We start from the raw sequence: 26,619 nt of genomic DNA, 5'->3' as shown, positions 1-26,619 counted from the left end.
ATTATCGCATCACAGAAAAAAATATATAGCAAAACGAGGGAAAGGAAGGGGGGGCATCAAAAGAGACACTGTCACCTTGATTATTCAGGGTAAAGAGAGTTTCCAAGTACAGTTCCCTGACCAACTGGTCTTCACTGATCCTCTGCTGCTCCTTTCTCTGTCAAAGATGCCACTACATAGCCAGTGTTTGAGCCTAGAAGGATCAGTGACATCATCCTCTTGTCATGTGACAGTTCTATGGCCTGTGTACTACATTGTGGGAGAATGCACATATTCACCCCATACTTGGAATCACTGGCTGTTTTGTGCCAGCTGCAATGGAGGAAGGAGAATGGGAGATCACTGGAGAGGTGAGTATCAGGGGCTTTTACACAGACACTGTCACATTGCCCTGAAGGGACAAAGTGACAGCATCTCTTTATTTAATAAAAAGAAAAGTGTGTCTATTTAAAGAATATCTAAACTCAAAAAAAAGCTTCTTTCCACTTACAAATCCTAATCAGATGGCTGTATTAAGTTTCATTTTTCAGTCTAAGAACATTTGGTAGAAATGCAGTGTCCTTGTCACTTTCTGTGAGATGAAATAAAAGCAGCCTTATCTTTTTCTTGTCTATAAACTACTAATCCAATCAGACTCCATGTAATTGAGTTGAACAAAAGCTAGAGGAGCATGTTTGAAGACCAGCCTGGGAGGTAACCATTGCTCCCTCCACAGATAGAGTGGAGGAGCGAGAGTAGATACCCAGGGACAGGAAATATGTTATTTGCAGAATTACCAGGTGAAAATAAGGAGAAATGAAGAAAACTCTTGAGTCCATGATGTCTGAGGACTGTGAAGCAGTAATATATTATATTTTTGTTTTTAGGTTTAGATATACTGTAAAGTGATTGTAAAGTCTTGTTTTTTTTTTTTTTTTTCGAAATAACAAACATGTTATACTTACCTCCTATGTGCAGTTGGTTTTGCACAGAGCAGCCTGGATCCTCCTCTTCTCGGGTCCCTTGTTCCTGCTACTGGCCCCTCCCTCCTATTGTGTGCCCCCACAGCAAGCAGCTTGCTATGGGGGCAACCGAGCCGAGTTCCAGCTCCATGTGTCCCTTCAGACACGGAGCTGCTGTTGTTCCCCGGCCCCTCTCTCTCCTGATTGGCTCACTAACTTTAATTGATAGTTGCGGGAGCCAATGGCGCTGCGGCTGTACCTCAGCCAATCAGAAGGGAGAGTCCCGGAAGGTTGAGGGACTTGTGGACATCGCTGGACAGAGAGGCACCTCAGGTAAATATTAGGGGGGCTAAGGGGGGCTGCTGCACACAGAAGGCTTTTTATCTTATCATAGAATGTAATAAGATAAAAAAAACCTTCCTGCCTTTACAACCACTTTAAGTGTTAAGTGTGGGTGCTTATAGTAAAAGAAAAACACATTTGTTTTAAAATGCACCATGCTAGACAGGTTTATATATTACTGCAGACTTTACTCACCTCAATATTATACATGGCCAGAGTTCTATACCTCTCTTGGATGTCTCGATATCGCATTTCTGCCACTAAAGACATATCTCTTATATCTGCAATGGTGGCAAGGACAAACTTGAGATCTTCAAGCGTTTCTGGAGTTTGCATTAAATTTAAGGATAGTTTCTACAATACAAAAAAAAAATCATAGGAAATAAACGGAAATTGAAACATAAACCTTATTTTCTAATGGAAATGCAATCTGAATCATAATGTTTTTTTTTTTTTAATATTGTATAATTCGGGAACTAAGCAAAACTACTGTAGTACTCAAAAGAACCAAACAAAACACAATACAGGTCATAAAACAGAAAAAGCAGCTAACATCTTTTTATTTCACAGCCCATATTAATCCTCTTGTCTTTTAGGCCTCATGCTTTTAGAATAAGATCAGCTAAATGACACTTGGGATTTAAGATAACAATGGGATCCTGTGATAAGGGACCCAAACGCCTATAGGCTACAGAACTTAAAACAGTATCTAAGCAAAGAGGTAGCAAACACAAAGACTTCTAAGGGCTCTTTCACACGGGTGTTCCGATCAGATCCGCCTGTCAGTTTTTTAGGCGGATCTGATCGGATGCCCATTCAGCCCTATGGAGCAGCGGATGTCAGCGGTGACATGTCCGCTGACACCCTCTGCCATCTGCATCCGCCTACGGAGGCGGACCGTGTGAAAGAGCCCTTATGAATCCTATAGAAACAAGCAAACCCTCAAACAGTTTCATTTGTACCCAGCACGAACAATACTGTTCCATGTTCACTGTGTACGTGCTACATAAAAAAAGCAACGTTGTTTTTTTCTTATCATTGTTCTATCAGCAGATCAATTGAATTACATTTCTCAACACAAAGTATCAATGCTCCATGCGTGACCAGTTTTCTAAACATCTACACCCAAAAGCATACTGGTAATTATAAAAAAAAACTCTGAAGATGCTTTTTTAAACATAAGGCTTCAAAGGGTTAGTTCACCTTTTTCAAAAAACTGCTTATGCAGATAAGGAGTGTCTGCAGTTAGAAACAAACTGTGCAGCTTTGACTAAAGATGAATATTGCCCTTACTATAGTTGTAGGCAATTTACATACCTCCTGAAGCCTGATTGGAATACTTTCAGGACTTCCAGGACATTGCAATAATAGCTAGGCAACATCCTAGAAGTATTTCAGTCAGGCTTCATGAGGTACGTAAATGGCGTACACTTATAGCAAGAGCATTATTAAATTTTTGTCAGAGCTGAACAGTAGGCCTCTCTAGCAACGTCCTAGAAGTATTTCTGTCAGGCTTTATGAGGTATGTAAATGGCCTACATTTAAAGCAAGAGCATTATTCAACTTTTGTCAGAGATGAACAGTTGACTTTTAACTATACGTGCCCCTTACCTGCATAGGCAGTTTTTGGGTAAAGGTGAATTAACCCTTTTAAAAGCTCCACTACAGAACTATGCAAGCTAACATTAGTGACCATTAGTCTTCTTCTGCAGGTGCAGGTTACTGGCTGGCTGTCATGTTAATCCAACAACTTCAGTACTTCAGGACTTAAGCATGCAGGGAACCCTGACTTTACTCTGAGATTACTGATCTACTTTACACATGCTGGAGCTTGGAAAGTGGTTTAGAAAGTATTGAAGATAGTGACAACTCAGCATGGCAGCTTTCATATTTATTTAGTACAGATTAACTTAAAGCATTTATAAGTAGGTCCTGAATGGTGCAACTATGTACCTGTGTATAAGATAGTACATTATTGTCTACAAAACATACCTCCAGCTCATCCCTGAGGCTGTAGAGTTCCTCCCGTGCAGACTCATTAAGCAGGTGACCTAGGGAATTTACCCATGTCCTTGCATTTTCCTGCACTGTGTATGCTAAAGGACCCAGATAAAGTCTAATACATTGTTCATCTTTAAATAAAGGCTGCTGGGTAACCTCTAGAGCTAGCCTGCTGTAAAACTGCAATTTTTCATCATAAATAACGCAGGAGGGCTTTTTGGCAGCAAATTTCTCCAGGACAATGGCTTTATCCAACTTCCACAAAGGCCGGTATCTCTTCCATCTGTTCAGGTACTTGGTGAGGGAAGTGAGCAGCTTGTGCATGTTCTGACTGATCATGACTGCTTGTTCTATGATTTGAGGGATCTGAAATATTTCACTGTAGAAACTGTAGACAATAGGCTCATCCTCTTCTGCTTTTTGGGGAGGGCAGAGAATGCATGTTCCATGCATCCAGCGTACAAAATTCTAAAAAGCAGAGTATGTTGCTGTTAGAAAATATTGTAACTTACTCATGTGCATCTACTTTTTTTAAGCAGAAGTCCAGCAAAAACTAAAATGATAAAAAAATGAAGCCAAAACAAGTTAAAACAAAATCAGCTTTTCTTGCATTACAAAATGGACCCCAAAAAACAATCACATGATCTTCTTCCTTGCCTCTCGGGTGTTTTCCATAAGAGGGTAGCAATCTATAACAAGAATCTACTTTTAAAGATAAAAATATACTTGCTTTGGGTAAATTTTTATTGAAACTTTCAAGATGGTACCATTTTAAACAGGTGTTCTGTGTTCTTTTTACCATCTATATAAAATCTATAACTTACAAATACACAATTAATACAGGGTGCATCCATTAAACTGCTAACCCTCGGTTCTTTAAAGAGAGAGTAAAACAGAAGCTGTCCCTGTATGGCCTCTTATGAACAGACCAGAAAGGAATGGGGATATTTGGTCCGGCTGGATGTTTTACGCCTTAGAAATTGAGGACCCAAGCGGCTCCAGCCCCTGATCTCTGTTTCACTCTTCCATTGCTTGCTTCGCCATTTTGGTTTGACCATGCACCACTTCCTACTTTTAATGTATAGCCTATACTAGTCCATCAGGTTCTTTTCTACTAGAGTAACCTTAACCTCCTAAGTCAAATTGTTTCCCCTACCCTATATTGGGGCTTTATTATATTTATTTTCTTTCCTTTTCTTTTGTTATTGTCTTACTGTATCGAAGTGTCCAGAATTACTATATCTACTTGGGTATAGAGCATTAACAGTTATATACTATGTAACTGCATATTGCTTTATGATAAATCTTGATTACCCCTGCTGGTACCCATTGGCCTTATATGAGAATTCTACTTATAATCTGCCATTGTTCTTTTTTGTAATATAACATGCATATTTCCAACTGTTATAAATGACTGTGGATTGTTAAAGATGTGACTAGACTATGGGACATGTTTGAAAGGTAGGGGGAATGAGTCACACCTCTGACTCATTGAGTTGTGTGTAAATCTTTTTCTTTTTTTCAGCACGGCAGTTAATGATAGCTTAGTGGACATTGAACCTGAAGCTGTACCCCTTGTCTGGAAAATGCTAATTAGTTTTTTTTAAATTAAATTTAATTTAAAATTTGTATTTTAAATCCATCATATTTACCATACCTGACGAAAAAAAATGTTATATATCATAGTCCTGGACATAATAAGATATTCTATTATCTCACTAGAGGAATTTATAAACAAGAGTAGAGAAAATGTTACAGGCTACACAGGAGAAAAGGTTATTTGACCCTATACACAATTAGTTAACAGGGAATAAACCTCTTTTTTGGTTTGGTCTACCTTTGTGGTCTCCAGACATCCTTTGTAGCACTGAGCAATCAGCTTAAAAATTTCATTGAAATTAGGATGCAATATAATTTCTGGTGCAGAGAGAATTGTTTCAACTTGAAAGAGTGGAGTTTTCCCAATAATAGCAGCATTAAAGGCTTGGAAATTTCTGGAGAAAACAATATAAAATGTTAAAGTGTATTCAAAAGAGTATACTACAGTAAAACAGCATAAAGAAACCACAAGTAACTTTATGGAAAGGAACTACTAATACCATTCACAAATATGCAGGTAAAATACTCCATATATTTACAGAGACTGAAATATTTAACATTATGATGGGTTTTGCTATAGAGTCTGCTTCTCTGCCCCTATTTAGGCTTTCAAAGGCTCTCTAATGAGTAGTATCACATCTGGCAATATTAAAGTATTAAACCATGGGATAACCAACAAGTAGAAAGATCAGTATCACACATACTCATCTCCAACACATATTACCACCTTTCTCTGGATTTCAATATTTTAAGTTCAGTCTCCCAAAACATTTATAGTCTCCCAGGCTCATTCATAAAGCTACATAAGATCATTAACATAAAAAAGGTATATATTTTTATATTCACAAGTACAAAACAACAACAACTAACCTGGTACTGTCCATACGTGCACACATAAACCGCGCTCGTTTCGACTAGAAATTAATTAAAGCAGCAATTTGACAGTGTGATAACACAATAACAAAATAGAATCAAAAAAAGTTGCGTGACGTTTTTTGATTTTATTGTCCATAAGTGCCAACTTATAAAACTGGAGAACACATTCCTACACGCCTTTCACTCAGAGCAAAGCTATATTTACACCTTAGTGTTTTAGAGCAGTGCGTTGAAAATAATCCTGTTTGCAGGATCTTTGGTACAGTTTCCAGTTAAATGCACTTTCATCCATTTGAATGAAAGGTAGAGAAAAAAAAATAAAAATGTCAGTTAAAATGTGGCATTTACAACCTGACCAAGTAATGTACTCCCCATGAAGGAGAACACCTTTTTCCAAATGTGTTGGAGTTTTAGGTGTAAGGCAACATCCACAGGTTTTATGTGGTGACATCAGACAGTCCACTGGGACCTCTACCAATGATAGAAACCTACTGAAGATTGGTGAGATGCCTTTAATTAAATGGCTAAATGTGAGTGTATTACTGGTGGTTAACAACTGAGATACTGAAATACTGGATGAGAGGATTGGCAGTTTTTACTTTTACACAGAGACTGGATCAATGTAGGTCAGATAAACCCAAAAGTGGGGATAAACCCAAAAGTGGGGAGGCAGAATGACTGCATATAAAATCTAGCACAAATAAGGGTCAAAATAAGCCTTGTTTGACAACCGTAGGAACTGTGAACCCACATTTACTATAGCGAATACGCTTTGTTAGCATGTATCACCAATCACTATTGTTAGAGGAGAATTAAGAGCTTTACAGCCTGCTACAAGAAAACTTGTTAAAAAACAAAAAAAAGAAATACAAGCAGTCCCTAAGAGGTAAGACTGCAATATTATAACAATTTAAAAGTAGAAATAGAGATTATTACAAACACCCAGGGGCGTAACTACAGGGGTTGTAGGGGTTGCAATCGCTACCGGGCCCCATGCTCCAGGGGGCCCGGTAGCAAACCAGTGGGTGAACTTCCAGGATCGCAAAGGTCACACTTGCGACCGGACCCTGGCATTGCACCACTGTGGGGAAGCCCCAAGATTGCAGGAAGTGGGCCCACAAGATTGCAGGAAGGGGGCCCACTGCAGAACTTGTGAAAGAATCCTGCTGCGGGACCTGAATAAAAGGCCATGCAACGAGTGTAAAGAGCCCCAGGATTAGTGGGAAGAGCCCTGGGCTTGAAGGTAAGGGCCCCGGCCAGGGGTCTGGGGGGCCCTTCATGGTTTCTTGCATCAGGGCCCTGAAGGTTCTAGTTACGCCTCTGCAAACACCCATTGGTGACTGGTTCTCTTAACCATCTCTGAAATCAGTGATATCTTTGATGTGTTAGCTAGCCTAAATTAGGAAGTCCTACTAATATTGATTAGGAATTTGATGCACGGATTCTACATGCTACTACCAGCTCACAAAATCGCCTTCCTTTGATCTGTGCAGACTAATTGAGTAAAAGTTGCAATTTTCCATTAAACAAGCATTACACTTACTTTAAAACCATCTTTGTTAATGTGTTGTAAACTTTGCCTTCCCAGTACGCATAATATGGGGCCATTTTTGGATTTTTGCCAGTGTTAGTATTCACCACTAGACCTTCAATTTTTGTAAGAATGGAAGCAATTGCAACATATTTTCTGACCATAATTTCAACATCCTTAGCCCGCTCAATTTCTATGTATTCAAAGAATTCCTTTATACCTACAAAGCAGATAAAAAATTATAGTTATAAAGCCTGAATCTAAAAAATGTTATACATTAAATCATATGTGAAAAGAAGTGGTACTTAAATGAATCGAAAAAATGTTATACATTAAATCATATGTGAAAAGAAGTGGTATTTAAATCTTACTACTGTTAGAAAAGTCATATGTTGGACCTTTCCTGTAACAGACCCCTGTTTAATCGCAGAACCACGGTGATAAAGCCAACATTTTCCAGGCAATTGTTTGATGCTTAGATATCTGTAGTGAGTATTTTCCATTCAAGACACGGTAAAACTGTGGAATAAATTTAGCAGAACCACCGGCATTGTGTAACATTTTGACCCTTTGTATAGACACTCTAGCATGTACAGTCAAATTATTTTTCCCAATACAGAATTTTCATGCTAAATTACCTGGAAGGTCTGTAGACTTTTTTGTCAAAAATTTAAAAAGATTTGCTGATTCGATAGCTAACAGCTTGCCTTCAATGTCATTTGCATTCTTCTGAATTTTATGCACCAGCGATTCAAACTTTGACAAAGCCTGGCTGCATCTAGTTATATACTCTGCAATACCTAAAGGAAAGATAGAGCTTCATAATAAATAAAACATTTTGAAACAAATTGAAAAAATAAGTTTTTGTGAGATAACACTGTTTTTGTATAATAAGTTTATCCAAGGATGTCCTGAGAAAAAGAAAGAGGCGAGGAAAGTTGGGGTAAAGGCAGGGCCACCGATAAGAGGGTACCACCTGTTCCCTGGCCTAGGCACAAAGGGGGACCTGGGCAGCAGGGAGAATCAGATGTGGGCATGACAGGGAGGGCGATCGTTACCTAGACAATTACAGCAATAATGCCCTGTGAGGCTCTTTGCAGCAGCTGAAAGCCGGTTTCTCCCGCTCTCCCTCCCGCCGCTGGCTTTCAGCTGCTGGAGGGAGAGACACACAGGGCCTGGTTCCTGTAGTCCCCCCCCTCCCCCTCGCGCTAGCAATCACCTCCCTGTTCTGCCCACATCTGATTCCCCCCTGCATCGCTGCCAGCTTTCCTTTCCTGCCGGCTGCTGCAGCCACACAGGGGGATATTCAAATGGAGAGTGGAGGAAGGGGCTGGTCAATGTGTCATTTACTGGCCCCTTCCTTTAGTAAATGAACACTAGTGATCAATCACTAACTGTGTACATTCATATCTGAAGCATAGTAAATTGTGTTTACTATAATTTTACAGCTGTCAAATTGTAAAAAAAATGAAAAAAAAAAAAAAATGAAGGGCTCATTAAAATGGGTTCTCTGGCCCATACAGTGTGAATGAGCAGTTTGCATGGCTGGAGCCGCCTGTCACTCTACGAGGATGCAGCGGCAGTATGAACACAGCCACAGGTCCTAAATTGATAAGTGTTCAGGTGTGGGTAAGTGTCACACACTCGCGCACTGTCTGTGTTCGGGGCCATACGACTGCACCCACAAGCTGTCAAATTAGGACCTCGTACTTTGTTCGTACAGCTGGTGTATCTCCAAAGCATAATATAGGCTGCCTCCACACAGCAATAGCCGCATTGAAAAAAAAAAACACTGATTCACACTGTACAGGCCACAGCACCAATGTAAATAAGCCCCAAGACCTCATTTACACAAAGAAATTTATTTATTAACCTTAATACTGTACAGTTTTATCTTTTAGATTTACCAGGAATTTTGTAATCTATGCTAGATTCAAGTCCACTAATAATAATTTTAGTGTATTTTTAATGAAAATATTCTTTTGATATTTTGGGGGAGGAAACTTCTGGTAGGCTGTACAGGGCTCGCCATGATTTCTAACAGCAGCCCTGGGTGGAGGCATAAGATGATGGCTGGGTGACTACAGCAATTGGATCAGGATTTCTAGAATATGCTTATAATATCCCTCACAGACCATAAGCTTTGTTAAACATTGAACTAATGTCACTGCTAACTTCCATCTGGCTGCTGTGCTAAACTACTGGCTGAAATATTCGAAGTCACTGACTCCGAACAAATATTCATATAAGGAAAGCCAGAGTAAAGTTGGAGTAGAGAGCAGATTGAAGGCTTAATCATATCACTGCTGCCCCTTCATTGTACAATAACAGGCTATACTCCAGCCTAGGTTTAGGCCATATAGTTCAACTGCAATGTAGACTGTAAGAAAATGTCAGTCTAAAACCTGGCTGTGCTGTTTGATTACTAGACTGGTCAAGATTACCTTTAGTAGCTCATTCATGCTAAAAATCTTCTACATTGACCAATAAAGAAGAGCACTAGACCCGAAGAAACTTTTGATAGTTTCTTCGGGTCAAAGTAACCTAATGTATAAAGTGCAATAACCCAACCAATCATCTTTAAGTGTCATGGTTACTCCTCACTGATGAATGGTAAAATCTAGTTGCTATGTGTTACTTCACAAAAATGTGGTTATTAAAATGTCCACTTGGCTAGAAATAGACACCTTTTTTTTTTTTTTTTTAGAATATATTTGTTAAATATTTGACACTTTTCATTAAGATGATCGAAAGTGAACAGGAACATATATTTTACATTTGTGACTTTTACAATTTTAAGGTAACAGGTTGTTCTATGTGAGCTTTTTTTTCTCAGAGTAGTAGCAGATTTTGAGGTTGATTTATTAAAGACAAAAAGGTTGTTCACTTTGCAACGGTATTTTCTTTTAGCTCAGTCAGTGTGGTAAAAATATATATTGATAAGAATACCCAATTACATGCAAGGAAATAAAAAACACATTCATTTTGCTTGCATATGATTCAATGAAGGAAGTCAGCAGAACTTCACCTCACTAAGCTAAGGGTAAACTATCTTGCAAAGTGAAAATAACACTGCAAAGTGAACAGCCCATTTGCTTTTAGTAAATGTAATTATTCTGTGTTCTTTATAATTATTTGTACTGATAGACTTACTAAAAAAGATCATCTGCAGATAGCCAAGCTAGAAAATCCTTAAAGGATAAGTTCACCTTCCGTAACATGTTACACCCATATTCAGGTTTAACATGTTACAAACAGACCAGCCCCCGCACCTCCCTGATCGTTTCTTCCCGTCCCCCCCCTTGCTAGTTGTCCCAATTTAAAATAAAAGTGGCCGAGCACAGGTGCGGAACCAGGGTCCCCCCCCCACCTCCCCGAGAAAGTAGTGAGCCGGCCAGTGGGTGAGCAGTCGGGCAAGCCTGGGAGCATGCCAGTGGGTGAGCAGGCGGCCAGGCCAGTGAGCGGGTGGGTGGTGATGACATAATCTCTCTCCGCCCACCTTGCATCACTGCAGTTCAGCTTCTGACAGAACACCACCCTTACTGTGCAGTCGTGGGCAGCAGAGAGATTAAATTATCTCTCACTGCCCACCCTCACTCTGGGACACAGCCACTGGCAAGTAACAATTCGCATCTTGTGGCATTAGACAATCCGCATCTTGGGGCAGGCGACGTGAAAAGTGACAATCCCCTCTAGGTGGCAAGTGATGTGGCAAGTAACAAGCTGCATCTGGTGGCAGGTGATGTAGCAAGTGACAAGCTGCATCTGAAGGCAGGTGACGTGGCAAGTGCCAAGCTACATCTGGTAGCAGACGACATGGCAAATGACAATCAACATCTGGTGGCAAGTAATGTGGGATGTGACAAGCTGCATCTGGTGGCAGGTGACGTGGAAAGTGGCAAGCTGCATCTGAAGGCAGGTGACGTGGCAAGTGACAAGCTGCATTTGGTGGCAGGTGACGTGGCATGTGACAAGCTGCATTTGAAAACAGGTGACATGGCAAGAGACAAGCAGCATCTAGTGGCAGGTGACAATGGCATGTGTGACGCTCAGGGCTCCCACTGATTCTGCACTATGGCGAGTTGAACTATTTCATTGTATATTACAATGTAATAAGAGGAATAAAGCGCTTCAGTCATCCTGACACCATATCACCCATGGTGCCGTGATAATTGAAGTGCCAACACCAGCCATTGCCCCGACAAATTGCCTACGAAAAGCCGCAGTCAGTCCCCGGTGCCAAAAAGGTAGGGAACCGTTGCTGTAGCGCATCTGGAGACCCGCAGGGAGATTACAAAGATCTCCCATAAAGTTGATAAAAGTGTTAGGACAGCCACCACTGTCACTGCTGGCCTTAACACTTTCATCACTGTGGTTGGCAGGTCTCACTATTCTTCCCTACCTCCTCCTTGCGGAAAGGAAGTGGCATCATTTTAATAGGTCACTTCCTCCCAGCCGCATAAGAGGGAAGAATAGTGACACTATCTGACAGTATTACATTTCTAGGGATTGGTTCTGTAAGCAACACCTTATTTTCTGGCAGTGCTCCTCCTGAGACTCGACTCTGGATCCGCCCCTGGCCGAGCAAGGCTCTGACCGACCGTGTCCTTCATTCAATGTCCTGTGAATGAAAAACTACAAGGTCCAGCAACCTTTGTGGCTGTCAGTTTTTAGTTTTCAATGAACCACCATGGCACTGTGGAGCGGCGTGGTAGTTCATTCTCGCCTCCTCTCAGCGTGGCTCTAAAAAAATAAATAAATAAATGCACATTTTTTTACCTGCAAAAAAATGTTCCTTTTTTATTTTTTCTAAAAACGTAACATCTTTTAAACCACTATAATTCAGTTTATTGTTTTACACTTGTTGTTGTTCTTCTACCTAGCATGTTGCAATGTTGTTCTTGTTCAATAAAATTTTGATAACATGTTAACTTTACCATATTCATCCTGCCTATAGCTAGCGTCAAAGTCAAAACAAATTTTATAGTATTAAAGAGAGTTTGAAATTGTAAAAATAACCGGTCAGAAATTTTTTATGGTGTTTCTTTGGGGAGATTTTTCTCCAACTCCTTAATTGAGATAGAACAGGAAAGGAGAGGAGATTTCACCAAGGAAATTGACATTCTCTCTTAGCTGTTTTGGGACAAGCTTTCATTCTATTCCTTTCCAATGGGAACTCAAACTTTGAAATTTCTTTCACCTATTTATAGTCTGGTTACAGACATTAATACAATCCTGACAAAGGTTCAAACCCTTTCCAACTTTTTTTAAAACAAAAACAATTTTTTGGCTTTAGATACACTTTAAACTGCTTCCATTTCATTTACTCTTTGTAAAGTTGGAAGAAATTGTAGTATTGAACAAAAAAACAAGTAACTTCTCTATTGATGCAACATTCTTACCTAAGGAGTTCCAATTTAGCCTTCTGTATCCAGATCGGAACACTTTTAGTAGTTCTCTGATTTGAGAGTCAAGCAGTTGTGTTTCAGCTTCATTCAGAGATGCCATCAATTTCTCATAAGAAGACAATATTTGTTTCATGTCATCAATGTACCTAAAAACAGGTTCACATAGTCATAACAGATCTTATGAACAGACTTCGGGAATAAATGTCTCTTGTATTACATTAAATAAACAAGCACATTTAGTTTTCATTAGATAAGGCCTTAATGTCCACCTGATGGAACTTAGAGAACATGTTAACAAAAAACAAGGTGGCAGTTTTGAAAAACAGAAAAACATTAGCCTGATGTCAAAAAGCCCCAGAACCAATCAACAATAGAATGTACCCTGACAGGACTGATCCTTTGGATCAGAGGTCTGTATGAGTCACGAGAAATGGTAGAACGAGACGCCAATGAACCTTCCAGGGGTCTATCCAGAATTAAAAATGGGAATCAACCTTCCTGAAAGAAGTATCGGCTAATAGATAAGTTCCTCCAGCACATAACATATTGTGACAATAGCACAAACATTTTTGGGGTGAACTGCAGGTAGACAGAGTGTTGGTTTAGGTGAAAGGCAAAGTCTTACTTTAGGTAAGAAGGAAAACCTAGGCCTCACCATCATCTGAGGTACCTCTCTAGTGTGTTCAAATGGTATTTTTTGAAGTGAGAAGAGAACCACATTTACATCCATTGAACAAACGGGAGCGACATGGGAAACTATCTGAACAAGTTCTTAATCAAGGAATGAGAGGAGGACAGTCTGTGAAACAAAATAGCAAAAGCAGAAACCCGGTCATTGAGAGCACTGAGAGAAAAACTCTGATCCAAACCCACTGAGAATTTCCTTGGATGAAAGACCCAAGACTCACACCGAGTGTGAATCCAAGTCTAAAAATAGACTTTGTGAGAAGTAGAATAGCATTTAACATTGTGGGGACCACCAATTCCAAGATGCCCCTGTCACTCAATACCTGAGCTTTAATAGCCATGCTGTTAAAGCCAACAACCATAAAGCAGAATGGCAGTTCGGTTCAGAAGATTGGAGAAATTTGAAGCACATGAAGCATCTGTGAGTCTAACAATATAAAAGTACCACATACACTTAAACCAATCTAGAGTAATGAGGATCACGAGAATACCTTCCATCTCAATCCTGCCAAGCAGATGAGAGAGAAGATTCAAAGGAGGAAAGCCACAGATCAAAGTGTACGGATCCCACAGAGCCATCAAAGAATCCACTGTTTCAGCTAGAGTATCCTTGTACCTGGAGAAAAACTTGTCTTGTTTGTTGTGGAACCTAGAGACCAGGAGGTCCACATTCAGCCTCCCCTACCTATAATACAGGACTCAGGACCTTCATGCAAAAGCAGAGAGTTGGACATGAAATCTGAGAGTTTGCCAATTCTCCTGAGGGGGAACATTTTCGAGAACCCAGATACTCAGTTCCAGTGGCAATTTCTGAAGGAACTCACAGCAAAGCATATGAATTGTTGGTGTACTTAAAAACATGTGGACATGCAGGTACACGTTCTTGATGTGCACATTGGCCAGGAAGTTTCTCTGTGTTGAAGAGAGTTGATGACAGACTTGGTGGATTCCATTTGGTATTTCTGGACTCAAATGAAGATACTCAGTGCTTTGAGATCCAAGATTGGGCAGATGCCCCTTTGGGTTTGCAAACTTTGAACAGGTTAGAGTAAAACCCCTGAAACTGGTCTGCCACACTTAATGGGGAAATGACACCTTGAACCAAAAGCCTTGAGAGAGCTACATGGAGATCTGCTAATCTGCGTGGTGCCCAAGGAAGCATTAAGAAATAAAATCAAGGGGGTCTGGGAGCGAAACCCTAGCTTGTAGCCCCTGAAAATTACCTACTGCAACAAATGCAAGCTAGCCATGTTTCCGGCTAACAAATGTCACCTCTCTTTGAAAACAGGGGATGCTCCTTCATGTGGATCAAGATTTTTCTGAGAGTTTCACAGACTTTGATCCCCAATCCCTGTGGCTGGACTGGGAGCCAAGCTTGTGGTTTTGACCTGGAGGTTGTAGGAGTGCTATAAAGAAAAATATGTTTCTTAACCTCCATTGTGGGATGAGCCTTCCTGGCCTATACCTTGGGCTTCTATGGCTGCTCTTGCTAACAGTGTTCTTGACAACAGTTTCCAGTGTAGATCCGCAGAGATGTCATCCTTCGAAGGCCATGTAAAGCAGGTGATTTTTAGACATAGGTTCTGCAGTCCTCCACATGTGTACTAACCAATAAGGAGATAAGACAAGAAACCTCCAACAATCCTTTAAAAATTATAGTATAAAGCTATAGTCATTAGTTCCTGACATTTTATGATTAAGAAATCAACCACAGTAGTGAATAGAACCTTTGTAACAGACTGTGACCAGTCAACCAGAGTTTGCCAAAGCAAATTTAGAGCCAACACAGGATAAAGGGCAGGGTCTGTCAGCAAGATCAGAGCTCTAGAGAGGGCTTCTATCTGCTTATCATTTGGGTTCTTAAAGACAGGCTCACCCTCTACCAGAATGGTGCTTGGCTAGATATGGATACACAGTGGGGACTGACCACATTTTAACAAAGTCTTTTTGAAATGGATACAAGGCTAAAAGTTGCATGGGGAAGCAAACATCTTGGCAGTGTGTTTTCAAGCTCTGTAGAGGAAGACTTGGAACAGCAGGTACGCCAGAATCTCTTAGTAGTTAAGGGCTCTAAAGCACCCAAACTGGGACTGGCACTGGTAGAAGCAGCAAGCTCATCATCTAGTTTCAGAGAAGTGTGCACCACATCAATAAAAGCCAACATGGTTTCTTTTAATTTGAGAGTAATAACAGAAGACTGCAACTCCTTGGAGGTAAGCTTCTTTGGTAAAGCTTGAAAAGACTCAGTGTCTGATGGCTCAGGGGCCACTAAGGCTACAGGCAGATCAAATACAGAATCTACAGAGGAAGGTGCGCTTGTGGTCTCTGTGGCCACAGTCAATAAATAACTGGGTCGATTCAGCCATAAATCTTGCATGATTGTAGTAAAGACCACAGACAAGATGGAAGAAGAGCCAGTCACACCCATCGGAGCAATGTAAGCTTCCAAAGATGGGATAAGCTCTAGGATTAGTGGGTCACATTATTATTTACAACATATGTTGGCTGCATCAATGGGTGTGCTGCAAGCAACATTGGAGCTGTTTGTAGAATGAAAGCTGGGGGCATTCAGTACAGTGGGACTGCCCTAACCCCCCCCCCCCTTTTTCTAGAAAGACATTTTTTGACTCAGGCAGGCTAAGGGCGCACAAGTCAAGACCTCAAGTACTTAAGACACTCAAACAGCTGACAGCAGATGAGGGTCACCTGTCGTCACCTTAGGCGAGAAGCAGGATCAAAACATAGATTGGAGTTTTACATGGTCCTTTTTTTTTGCAAAAGCAGCAGTGTTGAGATGCTTTCTTGATGCTGACTAGCTGAAAAGGCAACACAGAGTACGTCACACAGTAGATAATGTCAGTGCTCAGATAGTCCCTCAGTTTTAACCGCTTCCACAATAGACACTGGTGGAAAGCAGGATCCAGGAATCCAAGCAAATGTGGTAACCAGTGTTCAGCTAGATCAGCCAACCCACAAAGTGAGACAGGGCAAGCACCGAGACAATACCAACAGTTCTGGACCTGAAAAGCACTCTGAGGCCAACTTGTTATTTGAACAGACTCTGAAAAAACCTTACACAAAGGAAATTTAAAAGGTAGCCTGACAACATCCAGTCTAGTGGGGTCTGGACGTAGCACTTCAAAAGCTAGGTTTAGGATGGCTGCATCAGATAGCTGCAATCAAAAAGTCTTGAATGAGGAAAAAATTTTGAAGGGTTATCCTTGACTGGCCTACAGTTTTTTCGTTTGCCAGTGTCCAATCCTACTGTAGGTAGCAGTATAACCTGAAGGGGAAAGACGTCCTATGTCCCTCAGAAGGAGGGAAATAAATACTCATCAACTTAGCAGGAATTAAAGTGTATTTAAACTTTAACAATAAATTGCTTGGTTAGAACCCCATCTAACCTGCTTCGCCTAGTCAGGGGGCTTAATCATCGAGAATTTACAAGAATTGTAGGGCCAGTCGGCAGTGATAACAGATTGAGACATTCGATTGGTGTAAATATTATTTGGTTTTTGGTCTATAAAATTAACTTATTTTATTGGTTTTCTTTTAGTCTGTTACATAACTAATTGAATGCATTTTGTTATATCTGTTTGAGAAGTGTAAATAAAAACCTACTGATCCTACAAGAAATCAGATCAGCCAATAACCCCCTGTGCTTAAATCTTATAATTGAATTTGTTTTTAGTTATCTATGAGGACTACAGAACCCTTCCACTCTCTGTTATGCACAAAAAAAATACCTATTGATCCTGACAGAAAACATGTCAACTTCTTCTGTCGTTCTCTGCTTGTGCTGCCTTCTTATCAGTTACATTCTTCTTAACTATAAAACCACATCTCATGATGTAACATGGAGAAATGTGCTGAATACTTTCTAATACTGGTAAAGAAGCGCATAGGAAGTAGTAAGAAGAGTCAATGTCAACCCTACTTTGAAAATACTGATCTTATCATCTGCAGGTGCAAATCTGAATGGTTCTTCCAATGATAACATATATATTGTAGCAGAGTGTCCCAGAGAGAGACGGAAAAGTCCTGTTCAGGGTTTATACATTTCCAAGCTTCTCTCATACACATTTAGGGATCTCTGATCCCCGATCCAGTTTGGATGTTGCTCCTCCCCCCCAGGCCAATTTATGTTCACCTGAGACAGACAGCCAGTGCTCTTGGCCTGGGAATCAGACAACTCCTGTCTGTGAGAGCAAGAGGTTGGTAAAAACTAAGCTGGAAGTTGTGTGGAAGCTGACAAGTAATAACACAAATAAACACTGTAGTGTTTTGTCACTACCTTTTTGGATTTGGTATCTGTGATTGAGAGACTACGTATCCCAGGGAGCTCTGTACCTGCTAACTGTTCCCCACTTACAATATATATGTGTGTGTAAATATATTAGGGATCGACCGATTATCGGCAAGGCCGATATATCGAGGGCGGATATTGACTTTTGCCGTTATATCTGTATCGGCCCCCGGAACTGGCCAAATATTACTCGTTTGAGGGTAAAATGATGTCACATAGCATAATTCGGTTTACAAATGTTATTGGATATGCCACTCACATGTACAAATTAAAGATATAAGCAATGAAGTGATGTCATGACATCACTTCCTGGGTACTGGCGCCAGATTAACAAAAATGACAGCATTCAAAACAGCCAAACTTGCGGTTTGGGGTCTTTTAGACCCCCAGGTCCCTCCACAAGAGTACCTGTCAAGTGATAAAAATTAAAAAAAAAATGTTTTTAAATGTACAAAAATATCGGCCCATATCGGCCGATACCGATATGCAATGGCCAAAATATCGGTATCGGTATTGGCAATGAAAAACCGATATTGGTCGATCACTAATTATATATATATATATATATATATATATATATATATATACACACACACACACATACATATATATATTATATATATATATATATACACATACACACACACACAGGTATATGGTAATTTGAAGAATCACTCATTTGGGCATCAGTTATTTTCTATTTTCTCCTTGTTTTTGTGCCAAGTGATTACTGCATTTTGTTTTTGTTTTTTTCAAAGAAAGTAGTATGACTGCTTAGGCTATACTATCTTTTAATGTTCCATTATCTAGTGTAAATAAAAGCCAAAATGAGGTTATAAGACAGTACATAGAGATAACCTTAAAAACTTGTCTTCTTGTAGTGCAACATTTCTAGGTAATTCACCAACAACAAATCCCAGCTGTTCCATGTGTTTTGTTTCGGTTATTATTTCTAGGAGTTCAGGGGCAAAGTTCACAGCATAACGAACATTTTTATAATCAGTGTCAGTCTTGAGCTGGTCCACATCCTGAAAAGATATATAAAACATATAATTATTACTTTCTAGGCATAACATAAAAAATTAAAACTACCAGAAATCAAATATAGAGAACGTACATAACAAAAAGTTTATTTATTTTCATACATCACGGGACACAGAGCCATAAATCATAAAATATGGGTTATATAGCCACCTTTAGGTGAAGGACACTGGCAACCAACCAGAATTGATGCCCCCCCCCCTATAAAACCCTCCCACAAAGGAAGTACATCAGTTTTTTCGCCAGTGTCTAAAGGTGATGGCCACTGTGGAGAGTTTCTCCACATTTTCTCTTCAAACAAAGACAAAAGATTATGCTACATACCCCGATCAAAGATCACTGAATCTAAGGGGTTAGCTATCAGATCCATCCTAAACAGTTAAAGGACTAAAAAGATGGTACTTGAGCCTCGGGAAGCAGATACAAGGTTTTGCCTGTAATACTGTCCTTTTTAGGTGCTGGACCCTGGGATCGCGACCCTTGGAATACCAAACCCCAAAGGCGCTCTGTGCAGAGTGCTCTACAGGTCCAAGGCCGTGGCCCTTCTAAAACAAGTGGACCCACTCCTTGAAGGTCGCTAAGACAAAGCTCACCGTGATGGGTGAAGATTGGATTCCTGTTTCAAAACAGAATCCTGCAGCAGGACTGATGAGTCCAATTTAAAATATTTACACATACAGCAAACCTTGAAGGTAAAAGTTGCTGGCATAATTGCAGATTGTAAATATTTAATGCACTGTTCCCTTTAAAAAGATACTAGAGACCGAGTGCCATGTGAGTCTCTGCATAAGACTATGGATGTTAAGCCTAGGCAAAATACATCTTTTTAAGCATTGTTTCTGTGCTTGTTTTTCTGACACACTATTTTCACCCTGTGCTGATTACTTGAGAGGTATCAGCTGTGACAAACCAATGTGTGCATGAGACTGTGGATGTTAAGCTATGCAAAATACATCTTGTTGAAAGCTCTAGCTTTTACTTCGGGATTAAATGTGCCATTTATATGAATTGTGATTATATGAGCTTGTGCAGTTGTGGTATGATGTAAAGTTTGTTTAAACATTATTTCTTTGCCTATTGTTATCACACTGTTTTCTTTCCCTGGGCTGATCTCCTGAAAGGTGTCAGCTGTGACAAACAAAATTCAGCCTAAGCTGCTCTCATCCCATGTGGTTGTTGTTTTTGCTTTGGCACATAAGCACCCGCATGTTCGTCTCCTCCCCTGATAGCGTGTCTGTGGCGGAGGCCTATTCGCCTTTAAGTACAGGCGTATGCCGCATGGAGGATGTGTTTGATTGCAATTGGCATGCACGTGGATGCCACATAGCACGCCACGCATGCACAGTACAGCATAAATGGGCGCAATTTAGAAAGAACAGTTTTTAACGCGCTAGCCTCTGCTGAGGCTGAAGGGTACACAGAGCAGCAGCAGCTGGGTTGCGTGAGTCACTGTGGGTGTATGTTTACTGGCACAAACAGGTCTTGTATCTTGGGATAATCAGTGCTGTGTGCGATAAGCTGTATAAGCTTGGCACAAACCTTGGGTACACTAAAATTAGTACCTCAAGTTTGTCTTGCTATATAAGCAATGTCTGCCCTAAAGAGGGCTGGGGGGGCACAGTTGGAAGGGGCACTGTGATTACTACTCACTAAGAAGAAGAAATGTGATAGATCCCCCTCACCTGAGCCATCCCTTGAATTTGGTTCAGGATTGGACAGAGGATGTAGAAGAAGTAGCTGATGATAACCCTATAGTAGGTCAAGCTAAGGTTTTCACTTCTGGGGAGTCAGGGTCAGAGGAGTCTCTGACAGCCTCTCAAACCCAGAGATTGTTTATTCAGTCTCTTACCTAAATGGTCCAGTCTGGATATAAATTCTCTCCCCTAGAGACAGCTGAAGTCTCTTATTTCCTCTCTAGGCTCATTGCACCCTACTCATAGTCCTCAGAAGTTTCCCATACTTCCGCTCTGGAGCAAGAAATGTATTGGGACCATCCTGATAGGATTTTTATCCTCCCAAAAGGATTTCATTATTGTATCCTATAGAGGAAACGTTTACTATGAAATGGAATATACCAACTCTGGATGCTTTTATTTCTGTGGTTAACAAAAGTTTAACCTGTCCTGTGGATTTTTTCCAAGTTTTAAAGGATCCAGCAGATAAAAATTTGGAATCTTTATTGAAAGCCTCTTTTGCGGTCGCAGGTTCTGCGATACAACCAGCAGTAGCAGCCATAAGACTTTGTCAGTCTTTAAAAGACCATTTAAAACGAGTGTCCAAGACAGTTCCTTCTCAAGGAGAGTCTATGGAAGATCTGTCAGATCTACCTCGCACTTTATATTTTGCAGTGGAAGCTCTTACAGACTTCATAAGGCAAATGTCAAGATGTGCTCTGATTTCAGTGCATATGCGCAGAATCCTTTAGTTAAAGAATTGGTCTACGGAATTACGATGTAAAAAGTTACTGTCTGGCTTCCCTTTTCAGAGAGAACGCCTTTTTGGTGATGATCTGGATAAGTAAATCCAAAAAATCTCAAGTTGCTACACATAAAAAGGAAGAGCAAGCGTCTTTCTTTCACAATCCCCAGCACTCATACTACCAGTGCTTCTAATTCTAGACCGTGGCGATGGCCTCAAGCATCTGGATCCGGAACCAAGCCTACAGGGCAGGGTCAGAAAAAGCCCTGGGCCCAGAAACCAGTCAAGTCTTCCGCTAAGCCCTCTCTGTGAAGGGGCGCCCCCACTCACGTGGGTGGGGAGAAGGCTGCGGTAGTTCTCAAAAGTTTGGGTGGAATTGATCCAAGACAACTGGGTTATCTTCATCATTTCAAAGAGATACAAACTGGAATTTCAGGTGTTCCCGTACCCCCGGTTTATAAGGTCAAGTATACCAACAGACCCCCTAAAAAGAAGGTCTCTCTTTCTGGCATTAGACCAGCTGAAGGTTCAAAAAGTGATAATAGAGGTTCCAGAGAACAAAAAGTTCAAGGGGTTTTACTCAAACCTGTACGTAGTCCCCAAACCAAACGGGGATGTGAGACCTATTTTGGCACTCAAAGCTTTAAACCATTTTCTGAACATTCTTACTTTCCGTATGAAGTCAATTTGTTCAGTCGTAGCCTCCCTGCAGAGAGAGGAATTTCTAGCATCCATAGACATCAAGGATGCATATCTTCACGTGCCTATATTCCAGGCTCATCAAAGGTTCCTATGCTTTGACATAGAGAACCGTAATTTTCAGTTTGTGGCCCTGCCCTTCGGGTTAGCCACAGCTCCAAGAATGTTCACAAAGATCCTACCTCCTGTATTGACTGTTCTAAGGTCCTGAGGGACATCTATCACAGGTTATCTGGATGATCTACTACTAATAGATTAATCGGCTTTGGCTCTAAGCCAAAATTTCCACCAGACAGTGCAGTTCCCAGAACATCTAGGTTGGATACTGAGCTTGGTAAAATCAGCATTACAGCCAGTCCAGCGTCTGGAATATCTGGGTCTTCTGTGAATACAGCACAGGCAAAGATATTCTTGCTGGCAAGAAAGGTCACAGACCTAATGGATCTGGGTCGGTCTGTGGTAAGGCTGAGATATCCTTCTTTACATCTTTGCATGAAGTTATTGGGGAAAATGGTGTCCGCATTCGAGGCAATACCCTATGCTCAATTCCATGTCAGACCCTTACAGATCAACATTCTGTCTACCTGGACCAGAAAGGTTCAGTCTCTGGACCGATCCATGTCTCTGGTACCAAGAGTACGTCAAGAGTCTAAATTGGTGGTTGTTGACTAGAAATCTGGAGAAAGGGAAATCCTTACTTCCAGTGACTTGGAGGTTTTGGGGTCACCCTGTCAGGGTACAATCTGACAATGCCACAGCTGTGGCTTATATCAATCATCAAGGAGGCACAAAGAGTCGGTTAGCCTAGAAAAAGGTGGATTTTATCCTGTCTTGGGCAGAGAAGTTTGTGCCACGCCTGACAGCAGTTTATATTCCGGGAATAGAGAACTGGCAGGCAGACTTTTTGAGTCATCAACAAATGTTTCCAGGGGAATGGTCCTTACACCCCAAGGTTTTTGACATCCAGGTTCAACAACAAGTTGAAGAGATTTGTGTCCAGGACCAGGGATCCACTCACAGTCGGAGTGGATGCTTTGGTGACTCCTTGGGAGGAGTATTCCCTGATGTATGCCTTTCCTCCGGTGCAGCTGATACCGCGTCTATTGTGCAGGATCCAGCTAGAGGGAAAACCAGTAATTCTGGTAGCTCCGGCATGGCGGAGGAGGGTTTGGTTTGCACAAATCCAGAGGTTGGCAGTGACGAAGCCTTGGGCTCTTCCACTGCGTCCGGACCTACTCTCTCAAGGTCCGATATTCCACCCAGCTGTACAGTCTCTAAATTTGACGGCTTGGCTATTGAAGCCTTAATTTTGAAGGAGCGGGGTGTATCTGGCCCTGCAGTTCATACACTGATAAATGCTAGAAAACCAGTTTCTAGAAACATTTATTACAGGGTCTGGAAATCCTACATTGCCTGATGTGAAGCCAAGAAATGGCATCCCCGCAAATATATCATCGGGGGAATTCTAGCTTTTCTTCAAGCAGGAGTAGACATGAAGTTAGCCTTGAGCACTATCAAGGGGCAGATTTCAGCCTTATTGGTTTTCTTCCAGGAACCGATCGCTTCCCATTCGTTGGTTCAGACCTTCATCTGGGGAATGTTACATTTTCTTCTGCCTGTAAAGCCACCATTGTGTCCTTGGGACTTGAATTTGGTATTGGCAGTTTTGCCCCTAGGGCAAGTTGCCCTGGTTCTTTTGACCAGAAAACTGGTCTTTTTGATTGCTAAAACTTCAGCTAGAAGAGTACCGGCAGTAGCAGCTCTTTCTTGTAAAGGGCCGTTCTTGAAATTTCATCAAGATAGGGTGATTCTACATCCACACCCAGGTTTTTTGCCCAAGGTGGTGTCCGCCTTTCATTTGAATCAGGACATTCCACTACCTTCCTTTTTTCCAAATCCTCACTCAGAGGAGGAAAAGTTATTACATTCTCTTGATCTAATGCGTGCACTTAATTTTTACTTACACAAAACAGCTTGGATTTGTAAGACCGAGAAGCTTGTTTGTGCTGCCAGAAGGGCCCAGAAAGGGGTTGGCGGCATCTAAATCTACGATTTCTTGTTGGATTCGCCAGATTATTATCCAGGCATATGGTTTAGTAGGAAAGGTTCCACCTTTTCCTGTAAAGGCACATTCTACCTGGAGTAGGAGTAGGTGCCTCTTGGGGACATCACCATCAAGCCTCTATGGCTCAGATTTGCAAGGCCGCGACCTGGTCATCGGTGCATACGTTCACTTGTTTCTATCGAGTGGATGTTGGGATCCAGGAGAAATCTGCCTTTGGCCGCAGTGTTCTGCAGGCAGCGGTATAATCCTTTTTCGGGGACAGTTGGCGGTATTTTTTGGTGTCCCCCTCCCCTCAGATGCATTGCTTTGGGACATCCCATATGTTATGACTCATGGCTCTGTGTCCCGTGATGTACGAAAAGAAAAATGTTTTTTTTAATACAGACTTACCTGTAAAATCCATTTCTTGAAGTACATCACAGGACACAGAGGTCCCTCCCCTCTTCTATGGGGTCTTTATTGCTTGCTACAAAACTGAGGTACTTCCTGTGTGGGAGGAGTTATATAAGGGGGAATCAATTCTGAATGGTTGCCAGTGTCCTTCACCTAAAGGTGGCTATATAACCCATATGTTATGATTTATGGCTCTGTGTCCCGTGATGTACTTCAAGAAATGGATTTTACAGGTAAGTCTGTATTAAAAAATCAATTTTGTCAGCTGCTAGCACATCATTGACAGGCTGCCACAGGGAAGTCTACCATCCAGATCCAGTCAGTTCATCCTACACAGTAGAATTGCAGGCCAGAGCAATCCAGTCTTATATTTCATCCTTTGCTGGTCAACAAGCAGTTGAATCACAATCTAGCTTTTCTTTTGCCCAGTCTAGTAAAGAGAATTCCCCGTGATAGTCATCCTCTCAAAGCTAGGCTTCTCAATTGGTATTTATTCCACAGCAGCCTTTCTCAATCTTTTTATCCCAGAGGGATCCTTGAAATAATTTCAGGTCTCAGGGAAACCCTTGGTAAGACCAGTCTATCAGGGGGTCTTTGGGAAAATCCCCCTTACATTGGTGATAGTTAGTGGGAAAAATGCCCCCCCCCTTCCCCCTACAGGATAGCTAGAATGACACCCTTGAAGCCAGGCTGCTGTTTCTACTGAGTGGCATTGGACCTGGAGCTTTGCAAGCATCGTCAGATAGGAGGCCAAAGCTCCACGAACCCCTAGCCACCCTAGCCAGAGGAACGCTAGTTGACAATGCTTGCTATACAGCATGGAGAATCCATTAATGGAGCATTAGGCAGGCCATAAAATGTCATAAATTTAACCTGGGTTATATTGAATGGGTGAAAACGATATAAGAGGGTGGCCTTGATGGTATCACTCAACCTGACATCCGAAGGAACCAGGGAGAAAATTGTCAGATGAAAAGTATCTGCATACAATCAGATGCAGTCAACGTTCGAGTAATCGGACAGCTGGTGGTGTTTGCTGTCAGAATACAATAGCCACAGCAGAAGATTTGTCCACTTGTGCTGTTTAGGGTGTATAGAGAAATCTATTCATTTTTTTTTTTTGTTCAGCCTAGAAGACCAGCTTCACACCTTCATTTGACTTTGTATTGACTTCGGCAGTTAGAATATGTAAACCCAACATTTCATATTCCTGATATGTGGCTGCTGTACCAAGTATTTGTATGAAAAAGTATCCTGTTCTTTGTATTGCTTCCTTTGTGTGAAATACCTGGTATTCCTGCCAGTCCCTCTGCTTTCCTATTAAAAACTGACCACATTAGGCACAGTGTGGTCAGTGTTCTGGCTGTGCTAGGAACTCAGCCTGCTCTTCTCTAATGATCAGACTGGTGCTGACAACCCCCCTGCACAACCATTCACTGAGAAGTTCAGTGTACTGCTGTATCTTCTCCCCCCAGCTCTCTAACCTGCCTATGCAGCTGAGAACAGAGGTTATGTGATCACTTATAAAAAATGAAAAAAGATTTTATATATATATATACACACACACACACAGTATCTCAAAAAAGTGAGTGCACCCCTCACATTTTTGTAAGTATTTTATTATATCTTTTCATGTGACAACACTGAAGAAATTACACTTTGCTACAATGTAGAGTAGTGAGTGCACAGCTTGTTTAACAATGTAAATTTGCTGTCCCCTAAAAAAATAACTCAACACACAGCCATTAACGTCTAAACCACTGACAACAAAAGTGAGTACACCCCTAAGTGAAAATGTCCAAATTGGGCCCAAAGTGTCATTTTGTGTGTCCACCAATATTTTCCAGTACTGCCTTAATACTCTTGGGCATGGAGAGTACCAGAGCTTCACAGGTTGCCACTGGAGTCCTTTTCCACTCCTCCATGATGATATCACGGAGCTGGTGGATGTTAGAGACCTTGCACTCCTCCACCTTCCGTTTGAGGATGCCCCACAGATGCTCAATAGGGTTTAGGTCTGGAGACATGCTTGGCCAGTCCATCCCCTTTACCCTCAGCTTCTTTACCAAGGCAGTGGCCTTGAAGGTGTGTTTGGGGTCATTATGTTGGAATACTGCCCTGCGGCACAGTCTCAGAAGGGGGGGGGGGATCATGCTCTGCTTTAGTATGTTGCAGTACATGGGGGGATCATGCTCTGCTTTAGTATGTTGCAGTACATGTTGGCATTTATGGTTCCATCAATGAACTGTAGTTAAACAGTTCCAGCAGCACTCATGCAGCCCCAGACCATAAGAATTCCACGACCATTCTTG

General features: G+C 41.3%; 1 protein-coding gene across 1 annotated transcript in view; it reads right to left on the bottom strand.

Moving 5' to 3' along the window:
- Window positions 1–26,619, bottom strand: part of DNAH10 (dynein axonemal heavy chain 10) — a gene marked incomplete at its 5' end in the record, with an annotated part of 236,277 nt that overhangs the window by 157,173 nt on the left and 52,485 nt on the right. Inside the window, 7 exons of the mRNA XM_082256636.1 lie at window positions 1,479–1,637; window positions 3,276–3,752; window positions 5,122–5,278; window positions 7,303–7,510; window positions 7,929–8,090; window positions 12,693–12,844; window positions 18,550–18,719. Coding sequence (XP_082112762.1) covers window positions 1,479–1,637; window positions 3,276–3,752; window positions 5,122–5,278; window positions 7,303–7,510; window positions 7,929–8,090; window positions 12,693–12,844; window positions 18,550–18,719 — 1,485 coding nt within the window. The remainder of the gene's footprint in view (window positions 1–1,478; window positions 1,638–3,275; window positions 3,753–5,121; window positions 5,279–7,302; window positions 7,511–7,928; window positions 8,091–12,692; window positions 12,845–18,549; window positions 18,720–26,619) is intronic.

Source organism: Pelophylax lessonae (assembly GCF_965119305.1).
Source record: "Pelophylax lessonae genome assembly, chromosome: 1".
In the NCBI taxonomy this organism is placed as follows: Eukaryota; Metazoa; Chordata; class Amphibia; order Anura; family Ranidae; genus Pelophylax; species Pelophylax lessonae.
The sequence above is the reverse complement of the archived record's forward strand: the minus strand, read 5'-3'. Positions and strand labels throughout refer to the sequence as shown.